Source organism: Curcuma longa, chromosome 11, assembly GCF_044706935.1.
Source record: "Curcuma longa cultivar G26 ecotype Majalengka, Jawa Barat chromosome 11, ITB_CL_G26_1.1, whole genome shotgun sequence".
NCBI classification, from domain to species: domain Eukaryota; kingdom Viridiplantae; phylum Streptophyta; class Magnoliopsida; order Zingiberales; family Zingiberaceae; genus Curcuma; species Curcuma longa.
The window spans coordinates 21367813-21378535 of NC_133871.1; the positions used below are offsets into that span (position 1 = coordinate 21367813).

The following is a 10723-nucleotide window of genomic DNA, read 5'->3' on the forward strand; positions in this document are numbered from 1 at the left end:
ATTCCACTGGACTTGATTACCGGCATCGTCTACTACAATGATACAGTTCTATCAGCAGTTGATGGAATCAGGCGACTTGATGCATGCTTGGCTAAGCAAAGATAATCGAGTGTTGTAAAGTAGATTCACATTGTCAAAAAAATTTCAACACTACTACGTCATTTGCTTGCATCCCATGTGTTTTAATAACTATTTTTTAGGTTGCATTTGCTGGATTGGTTTTCCCTTGCTTAATCTGCGCTTACATCAGTCGAACAGCTTACCTGTCTGACTTCCCTACAAATACAGCAGATGCGATCTCCAGGTTTATAACTAGTTGCTGTTCATCATTTCTTTTATGGTTTGAATTAACTCCTGGTTCATCACTAGAAGTACCAAATACACACTACAATATATATTAAGCAATACAGAATCCCAAAGTTGCAATGGCACAAAACATGGAGGAAGAAGACGGGGCTCAACTAGCTGCTTGCTTGAAATGCCTGCAGAAAGAAGCCTTAACATTGTCATTCGTCCATTTTAGATTTCCCCACCACTCTTTACCGCCATGGATTTCTTGCAAGCGGCATGCGCTGCCTTCTCCGAATGGCAGACTCGCAAGCTTTGGGCATCTAAATACTTGAAGAGACACCAAGTAGGGGAAAGGCAAGGTACGCTGGTAGATGCTGGTCAATTTTGGTAGGTCCGTGAGGATGAACTCCTTGAGTCTCGGAAAGACTTCTCGCCCTTCTTGTTCAACATCTTCAGCCTCTTCAGCGATTATTTGTCGAACTTCAGAACAGCCAGAAATGTAGAGCTTCACAAGGTCAGGGAGTTGCTTGGTCCAAGTGATGCTTCTCAACTTGTCACAACCAACAATTCTCAAGAGCCTAAGGCGAGGGAAATACTCGCGAGGCTTAACTCCTTTCCATGTGACATTGCTCAGTTTGCCAAGATGCAACAGTTGAAGCTTTTCTAGGCCTTTGAAAGTGCAGAGGCGACAAAAACCTTCATCAGCATTTTCAGGCTCGCCTTTCCTGTCTTCGCCAATTGTAACAACCTCTAAATCTTTGCAGTTTTCTATAGTCATTTCTAAAAGTGATGTGCCTATTTTACTTCTCGATGGGAGAGTATTAGATGGTAATTGCAACTGGTTGAAAGGAATGCTGGTCATCGGTGCAGGATCTGGATCCGATATATACAGATATCTGATAGGAATTGACATGTCGCAAAGCTTCTGAAAAGTTGAGTGTGTTCCTACTGAAATACCAAGAGCTTTTAAGTTTATCAACTCATTCAGTTCACTGAGACTTGCTCTATCGACACCAGCTGCACCATCAGTTGCCCAGAATCGATAAGAACTTCCATAAGCATTGAACACTCTCATGTTATGCAAGCCTGACAATGATTTGGCAAAAATAATCTCAAGACTGTATGTATTCATCAAGTAAAGATACTTGAGCCTTCTCAGAAATCGTATTCCTTGTGGCAGTTCACTGATGGGAGTCCCAGATAGATTCAGATGCTCCAAGAACAATAATTGGTCAATTCCATCAATATCTTCCGCTGTTGTGTTGGACAGATCCAAGTACTGGAGACGTCCCATGCCTTCAAAAAAACCTCGTGGAACAACTCGCGGCAAGGAACCATTACACTGCAACATTAGCGACAACAATTCAGGGAAATCTGTTTTCTCCGGCAAGGAGTCAATGTTGTTGTGCATTAACGAAAGGCGTTCAATCGATGAGCCTTCTAAGTAGTCGACGCCTATGTCTGTCAACCCAGTTCCAGCTTCCACAAGCCAAATCTTCTCAGGATCAGAACTTGAAGATGAAGATGAAACTTTCTCGGGTCGAGGTGCCAATCCAAGTCTAGATATATGCAAGGCCAAGGCACAGATGATATCATGCACTTTTACGCGGCTCTCATCATCCCCGGGTACCACTAAGGAAGCCTCCCTTAGTTTACCTATCAAAAAATGCCCTTTCTGATAGACTTCATTGATGTCATTATGCTCTTCCAAGAAGCCAAGACCCATCCAGGACTCTATGAGCTCTTGTTTCGGAATGGAGTGACCTCTGGGATAAAATGAGCAACTCAAGAAGCACAGCTTGAGCTGGTCAGTGGGCAAGTTGTCGTAGCTTAGCTTTAGCGTCGGAATCAAGTTTGCCTCTAATGGAACTAGGCTCTCGAGATGCATCTTACGCATCTGCCTCACTGCGTACTGCCACTCTTCACGAGTTATTCTTGTTGACATGGTAGCGGCGACGACAACGAGAGCAAGGGGCAGACCATTACAGTCTTCCGCCACCTGCTTCGCGAGGTCTTCAATCTCTGGATCATTTAGCAAGTCGCCGCTCAGGTTCTGTCGGAACAGCATTCCATCGTCTTCTCCGCGCCCACGATCTTGCACTTGCTTTGCCCCGTGGGAATTCCAGCATCTGTAAGATTTATGGGATCCCAGATGTTGTCTAGCAGCAGCAAGAACTTCTTGCTGTTCAAAGACCTTTTGATCTCAATAGCCCAAGATTTACTTGTGCCATCTTGACTCAGTGGAAGTCCAACTCGATCTGCGATCGCCTGCTGCAGTTGTTCGATCTTGAAATCTAGAGAAGCTTCGACCATAATGACTAGGTCAAAGTCGGATCTTCTCTCCACAAACGAATTGTTGATTCTTCTGAGCAGGGTTGTTTTCCCGACACCGCCCATACCGTGCACCCCGATAATCCATCTTTGGTCGTCGAGCAGGTACTGGAAATCGTTCTCCAACAATGATTCAACGCCGATGTTCGGGCTGCGCGGGAAGGTCGAGTGCCCCTGCCAGATCTGAGTCGGTGGCCACAACGTCGAAGCTCCTCGTTAGCATGTCAGTGACCTCTGAAGTCTTCCGATTTGCTTCCCGGCCAATCCTGTAGCTTGAAGAAAGATCGTAATGGCAGGAGCAGAAACACGTAGGCTGGTTGAGGAAATCTTGCTCGATCGCGCTCACTTCGGCTTCGAGTTCTTCAACCCGGCGGAGCCAACCGAGAACCTCTTGGGTGGGTGTCAGCAGCTGAGCATTGGCAGTTGAGACTCTGTTCGCTACGTCGATGCTCTTGTCCTTGAGCCGGTTCATGGAAAGGCGCAAAGATCTGACGTTATCTCCGGCGCCGACGATGAAAGCCAGCTTGAGCGCAATCGGATCCCATAGTTTAGTAATCAAGGTCGCTACAGCGGTGATAGGATCCATTCCCGTGGTGTTGATACAGAACGTTGAAGATATCTAGAACTAAATTTTAGTACCAAATTATGAAAAGAATTGTATTTTTCGCAAAATTTATTGTCAATGAAGAGAAGACGATCATACCTGTCGCCCTATCGAGACAGAATTGAGGCGAGGTGCGATGGTTAGGTTCGTTTATTGGACCTGCAGAAAAGTTGTTGGACCTTTATGCAAAAGTGTGACTAAAAGGTTAAACTTTTCTTTTCTCATGACTTTATTTTTTATTTTTTGCTTTTTCTTTAAAACCTTTCTAATCCTAATCTTTCCAAATAATTTCTTAACCGCCAAGATCTATCTTACCATATGATAAATTTTTGATCGATTGATCTATTCTATCACGTGGAATTGACTTTCATGCCTTTAGTGTCTAAAAATTTACAACCAAATTATTTTTAAGAGTTTTAGTTCAAAACTATCATAACTATTTGTTTTACACTATCGTTTATAGCAATTTTGGTTTAAAACCATCATAAAATATATACTAATCCATATTCATAAAAACGCACATAATGTGGCTCAATTTGTATGTTCTCCTTAGCTTGGTTTTGTTTAAAAGCAAACTATCCATTAAAATTCACAATCAACACACACTTTTATAAAATAGTCAATTTCAAGTAAACTTTACCATTGGATTCCGATTGAAGAGACACCCTTTAACTTTATAGTTTATATTCTTAATTTTATTGTACTAAGCATATTCAGCATGGCAAAAGACTTAGGAAAAGAAACACATGATCTTTATCTTGAAACTTTTATTAACAAATAACATGATCTTTCCTTTTTCAAAACTAATAAAAAATTATAACTAAATTTTAAAAATTGAAAGAAATTTTAATAAAAAAGATTATACATAAAAAAGATTTTTTAATATTTTTAAAATTGATTTCTTCGATTCTTAAACAAATACAACTTTAAAACTGATTATCCTTGTTATAATAAAAATGAATTTTCATGTTTTGAATATACAAATTACTAAATATAAATGGTTATTACTCAATTCAATTTGAAATTATAAAAACTAATTGAAACGAATTAAAATTTTCGATTTGTTTTGACTTTTCACCAGTAGATAAGTTTAGTACCTCATAGTGAAGTTTCAATTTAATGTATACATATACACACAAAAAACTGAAGACAAAAAGTTGATTTAACTCAATTACCATATCCATGAGATCGGCAGGAAGAATGGGGTGAGAGGTCACTTACTAGTTTCATTTATTTCTTGAAAATATTCTCTTTTTTTTAATTTGTATTAATACGTAGTCATTGTAATATAAAGTGATAGTCAATAAAAAATTTTCAATTGGCAAAAGAAAATAGTTTAAAGAAAACAACTGTATCTCTGTTTTTCACCGTTTATAGTTATTTGACTTTACAAATAATTTATTTTATTTTCTGTCTGTCTTCAAACCCTCCAGTATCATCTATGAGCTCAACAGCATCATGGGAACTAATTGAATAGTCCAACTAAATGAAGATAAATTCAATTAAAGAGAGGATCTAAAACCCGAGCTCCAGATGCAGACCAAAGTTTAACAGCAGAGTTGTGTCAAAAACATGCAACTCAAAGAGCCCTGCTATGACAATTTTCAGCTCATTTTTCCAAATAATGGGAAACTGGATTTGAAATGCTAATACTTGAGCAAAATAAAAGGAAAGATTGAACATGACATGAGTTGTAAGCATTAAGTGCAAATTATTGCTATATCTGTACAATTTTAATACTAATGAAAGACAACAAATAGTGCTTAGAAAGCCTGATCCTGCAATCAAAACTCTTAAATCTAACATTAGTCGAGCATCTCTGGTTCAGCTGAATAATTCAACAAAGCAAACTTTACATGTAAGGCGATTTTTCCCTTTTCTTTGGCGAGCTTAGCAGCAATTACAAGCCAATGACCTGGTACATTGTGAGGGCCGCGGACCACCTCGACCATATCTACAAACTGTAAGAGCTTTCTTGATTGCACTGGCACAGGTGGGCCATCAGGATACACACCTGAATTCAGCTGCGCGGGGTCATTCTTTGCAGGCGGCGTTGCATCCCTTGGTGTGAATGGTGTGCTAAATTTTGTGCTTAGATTTGTCAGAAAGCTTCCCTTCAGAGAAGTTGCAGGAGCACGAGCCCATTCTGTCTTTCGAATGGTGCAGTTTGGAATGTGCATATATTGGAGGCGAAGATGAAGCACTTTCTTGGACCAATTCCCTCTTGTAACAAGTTGCACACCAATTACCACAAACACGCCATTAGATACTCTTTGGAGCCAAACAGGATCATGCTTTACTGACAATGTGCAAATAGCTGAGTAGTTCTTCCATTGGATAGCCTCAAAATATCCTGGGTCTGCTGATTCTTCAGATCCTCGCCACTCGGATACCCAAGATGAACCAGTGTTTCTAAGCATGCTGGGGAGACTTGAAAGGTGCTGCAAATGTATGGCCAATCGATTGCACTTGAGGCCCTCCAAGTATAATCGCATACCAATTACTGGTTTCTGATTGCTTAAAACCTAAATTCATTCAGACATTGAAGAAAAGAAAAAAAAAAAAACAGAGGTGCTTGTCAAACTCCAGAAGCATAGAAAATGAGTGAATTTCTCAATACAATAAGAACCAACTAGCGTGTTCTAGATCAATAAAAAGTAAGAACAGTGTCAAACTTGTGGTAAGAAAGCACTGAGAATCTACAATTTATTCACAATTGCAATTCACAAACCATTTGAAAAAAATAAAGGAGACCTACCTCAGGTTGACACAAAAGATATTGCCATTGTAACATGACATTTGAGTTGTCACATCACATAAATACATATGGATAACAGTTGCTTTATGTGTTACAATGACAACACAAAGAAAGCATTTATGATTCAAATGAAATATCACCCAGCACAGACTACAAAGTAGTGGACCAGGCAGAAATTTGGATACCACCAGGTACACTCTTCTTTATTGTAGTGTCCATATGCCCAGTTCAGCATCAAGCTGAAACCAGTCGAGTGTACACTAAACCATAGTTACCAAATTCTTCAGATCATACACACACAATGACTCAACTTATCGAGTAGTATCTATAAGTTCCCAAAATCAGGCAAAAGCCTAGACAATGGCAGTATCAGAGAGATGAGATTGCAATTAAAAAAGCAATAAATTAAAATAGAAAAATGAAAAATAAAAAAGAATAATAAATTTATTTAATGCATGATATATTTCCGAAATAACAAACACTGATGCTCTTTAATAATTTTAATAGCAACTAAAATTTTAAGGAATAATTCTATATTGTATAAAACTATTAAGTAATATTACATTTATCAGTGAAAGATACGAAATTATTAAGGAATATCATATTATTACCTGATAAATTTCTGTAAAATCAGTTTATTAATCATATCATATTTGTAAATTAGCCAAATAACATTGGTCCATCATCAATATCTGGTTACCAATAGATATACCAAGTTAGTAGATAATATTTTACCATCTACACAGGATAATAAGTTATTGCTTAACAATATTAGTTCATAGTTGATGTTTAATGCATAATAAAAACAAATATTACCTATGTGGGTTAGTTAATTGTTCTTATTTAAGTGCCCTATCACTTTTTGCACCTGCATCCTCCTCCTTAGTCAAGTTTGCTTTAGCATGATCACCAATATAGAGCATCTCCACTCCTCTCTATTGACTGCTAAACATCCTCGATGGTCGACTCCAAACTTTCCTGTTTTCCCATATGGCGAGCTAGGCTAAGCAGTGTGATGTTCCCAGTTAATTACAAACGTGTTTAAATGATTTGGATACTTTTCTGACTGGTTTAACTGAACGACCATTTTCTTAACATTTGGCTCATTGTTCACCTATCCTAATCCAACTTGGCCATGGGATTGGTCAATTTTAACAACCTGTAGTGACTGCGATCTCTTCGCTTATCCCGTCTATAACTTAAGGGAGTCATGTGCAAGATATTCAGATCAGTGATGCCTCTGCATTTGCATATTCCATCCTTAACTTAGATTTGTCCAGTACTTCTCAATACTTTGAGAACACAGATAAACGTTCTTTTCAATCAGAGAGATTATACCAACCAGTGAAGCAGATACAAAGAGGAGCCTAAGGACATAATAGTATAGCAAACAGAAAAATGCAACAAGAAAGAACAGTGAACCACAGAAGGATCCCATGCTTTCGAAAATGAGATCATGTCAAATTAGACAAAGGAACTTAAAGACACATGCAAGATTTATACCTGGTCAGTATTAACATGAAGCTTTGGACCAAAAAATCTAAACTGCAGTTTGGGACAGGGGACTTTTCTTCTTTGAGGTCCAAGAGCTAATTCATTGAACATTGGTGCCCACTGGTTAGGAACTTGAAATTCCAAAAAATACTGTAAATCTTCAGGATCTGGTTTGTCTGGCAAGTACAAAGCACACGAGAGATCAAAGACAATGGAATGAGTAATGAAAAATAGCAAATAATTGACACTGAAATTTCAGAGTACGGTCGCTTATAAAATAAAAAATGCATGCAGAGTCCAGTATAAATTTTGGAATGCATACTTATGATAGCATTTAATAGTACATCATCCTATAAAAAGCTTGAATCTTGCAACTGTATCTTTCCACAAGTACATAAGAAAATCACTTTACCAAAAAAAGTTTGAGAAATGCAACTTGAGCGTCACTTAAAAAGGATTATAAAAATGACATAGGATGTTTTGCATGCATAACACTGCTGCCATAGACTTATTAAACTAGTGCAGGTGTGTAAATTCATCAGAGCAAATTGATTTTCCCAAAAGTATAGCCTACTGAGAAAATTAATCTAGTAGCACATTTTATACCAATCATAACTTACAGCGAAGATACAGATTTATAGCATGGCTGAGATATCCACTGCCCGGGATACCAGTTAGAAGAGATGTGATGGGAACAAACTTGAAGAGGATTGCATCAGGGTTGTTCTGCACAGTCTGTAGCCAATTTGAGTGAGTTGACACATATACATCACCTCCTCTTTTTGCACAAATGACAGTGAGTCCCTATTATAAGTCAACATTTGCAGTTCAATATCATTTACTTCGAATAGAAAAGCAAATGCAATAGTATTTATGAGCAGGCAATGTCTATAGTCATACTTCCTTGGTTGAAGCTTCTGAATAGACAGCCAGATGCAACGCGTTAGGTTGCAAGATTTTTGTGAAGACCTCAGACACCTAGCTAAAGAAAGACATTAATCAATTCTTCCATAGAGACAAGCTAACATCAAATCAAGTAATTATACCTTGTTCTTGCCTTCTCTGATTTTCCGATGTTGAGGAGAAGGACTACTTCCATCAGAAAATAAAAAATCACCAAGATCCTCAAGATGCATCTTTAACTCAGCTGACGAAATTGTTGATGAAGGACTCTGTCTAACACAAATTACATCCTGACCTCCTATAGCTACTTCTACAATTATATGTGTTCCAAATGTCCTGATAAACCTGAGAGAAAAAGAAAAGAAAAAGAAAAAAAAAAAAAAGACTTCATTAGTTCATAAAACCATTATGGGATGGTCTATGCATAACGCCACCTTGTAACCATTAGCAAGCATATATCTTCAAATTGTAGGTGGATTAATGTCATGAATAGTTAATTAGATAAATATAGACCATTGCGTTAAATTGCTATCTCTTTGTCTGGTAGAAAAGAAACCAGGAATTAATTAAAATAACCAGCTTTAAATTATAGCTTCTACAAGTTCAGATGATCGCTAACATCTATGTCATAAACTAACTTCATAATTCTATAGTGGGAGAAATAGTACTCACCAACTGAGGGCTAAAGGATCCCACTTTGAAGGTACCATCCTTTTTACCTCATCACGAAGAACTAAGGGAGAAGCTTTCAGATGTAAATTATACAAGGAAATAAAGTATCCATCAAAAGCAAGATATTTTGTCTCTTTAGCATCTTCCAACCATGCTCCAGTTAGATCAAAAAGAGCATTAAAATAGCCTGAAGGCACTTTTCCTTGGACTGAAGATTTCTGATTGAGTAATTCGGACATCTGTTACAAAAACAATGACTTAGATGATACATATAGACCTTTACCTTCAATTCGGTAGAACATTGAAAGATCCCAAAAATACAAATTTGTATAACTCAACAATTGATCGATCTCCATACGGTTATACTTATTCAACTGGGAAGACAGAATGAATATTACCAACCAACCCTATCAAATTTACACGAATGATCCCTTGTTCTACATAAAGAAACAAACATCATTCTTTTGGTCTGTAACATTTAGACAATGACACCAGAGTGCGGTAGGGAAGGAACCCTATATCAACTCTCTATAGCAGAAAATTACCATTGTTCCTCTCGTTTGATACTTGAATCTACAGATCCCACTGCGGTTATACAAACTCTACCAGGCTTCTACACTTTTTTTGTCGAAGAAAGCAAAATTAGTTGTCGTTATATCCTACTTAAGGTTATTATAAGGATCGAAAACCCAAAAATATCAAATAAAAGAAAAACAAGAAACAATTAGGACCATACAAAACGATTCCCCGCTCGTTCATTATCCTTATGCATTCCTTCCCGGCCAACAAGTTCAAATCTTTTTATAAAACCCATTATAAAAGGAGCCCCCCGGCTATCAAGATCCATTTTCCCCAAGGCTCGAAAGGGAAAAAAATCAAAACAAAATTCAAGAGTGACCTGATTGAACTCGAGCACATCCGAGCGGAAACGAATCCTATCGCCCTTATCCAATCCGATATCCTCGGAGACACCACGAACGACCTGCCCCCCAGGGAACACTACATCCCGAACGCGTGACTCATCGAGCTGCACGAGACGGCCGCCGTGGAATTCCTTGGCGAAACGGAGGCGGAAGTCGTGTGTCAGGTCGAAGCCGAGGCCCAGCGAGCGCAGCGCCCGCAGATCCACCTTCTCCCCTTCCATCCCTCTCCCCAGTTCTGGGTCCTCAGCCGCCGAACCCGACAGATCCAATAGGGAGGGTCATAGAAGAAGCAAAGAAGTAAACAAAAGACGGAATCGGCACGGTAGTAGTCTTCTGGAGGCGTAAACTTATTCCTGATGAAGATGGCAGTGAGAAGAGTGGTTTGACCCTCGGTTGGTGGTGGCTAATCAAGGGCGAGAGGAGGATCCACGAAGACGATACGCGTAGTTTTGCTCGCAGGGCAAAGGCGTCGTCTTTATTGACGCCAAGGCTGTGGGTTGTTTGGGTTTGCGATGCTCTGTTTACTGGGGACCGAGGAAGGAACGAGGATTTTTTTTAATTTTTAATATTAATATTATTTACAATTCACATAATTTTTACTTTTAAATAAATGTTAATCGAGTGCCAAAAATATGTTATTAATTGCCCCAATTCACATAATTTAACTAGATTTTACTTTTACTGATAGGAATTATTATTCGAATGCAATTGGCCCAATTCATTCCGCACCTTTGTTTCCTCCAAAAT

General features: G+C 38.5%; 1 protein-coding gene and 1 pseudogene across 1 annotated transcript; both read right to left on the minus strand.

The window, feature by feature from the left end:
- Positions 1-440: 440 nt before the first annotated feature.
- On the minus strand, positions 441-3208 carry LOC141842405 (disease resistance protein RPS2-like; annotated as a pseudogene).
- A 1705-nt stretch (positions 3209-4913) lies between these two features.
- Positions 4914-10468, minus strand: LOC141841299 (MACPF domain-containing protein At4g24290-like). Its single transcript, XM_074729446.1, has 7 exons — positions 9952-10468; positions 9054-9292; positions 8525-8726; positions 8379-8456; positions 8099-8282; positions 7488-7654; positions 4914-5751 (listed from the first exon to the last, which is right to left on the minus strand). The coding sequence occupies exons 1-7, from the start codon at positions 10195-10197 to the stop codon at positions 5032-5034; spliced, it is 1836 nt and encodes a 611-aa protein (XP_074585547.1). The 5' UTR covers positions 10198-10468; the 3' UTR covers positions 4914-5031.
- Positions 10469-10723: the final 255 nt, after the last annotated feature.

Bases quoted from the DNA above. Each gene is read 5' to 3' on its own strand.
- LOC141841299 (XM_074729446.1), bottom strand. From the start codon at position 10,197: ATGGAAGGGGAGAAGGTGGATCTGCGGGCGCTGCGCTCGCTGGGCCTC. The intron at 8,727-9,053 runs GTGAGTACTATT...TTTTTCTCTCAG, and splicing joins GATCCTTTAGCCCTCAGTTG to GTTTATCAGGACATTTGGAA. The intron at 8,283-8,378 runs GTATGACTATAG...GACTTATAATAG, and splicing joins CAGAAGCTTCAACCAAGGAA to GGACTCACTGTCATTTGTGC.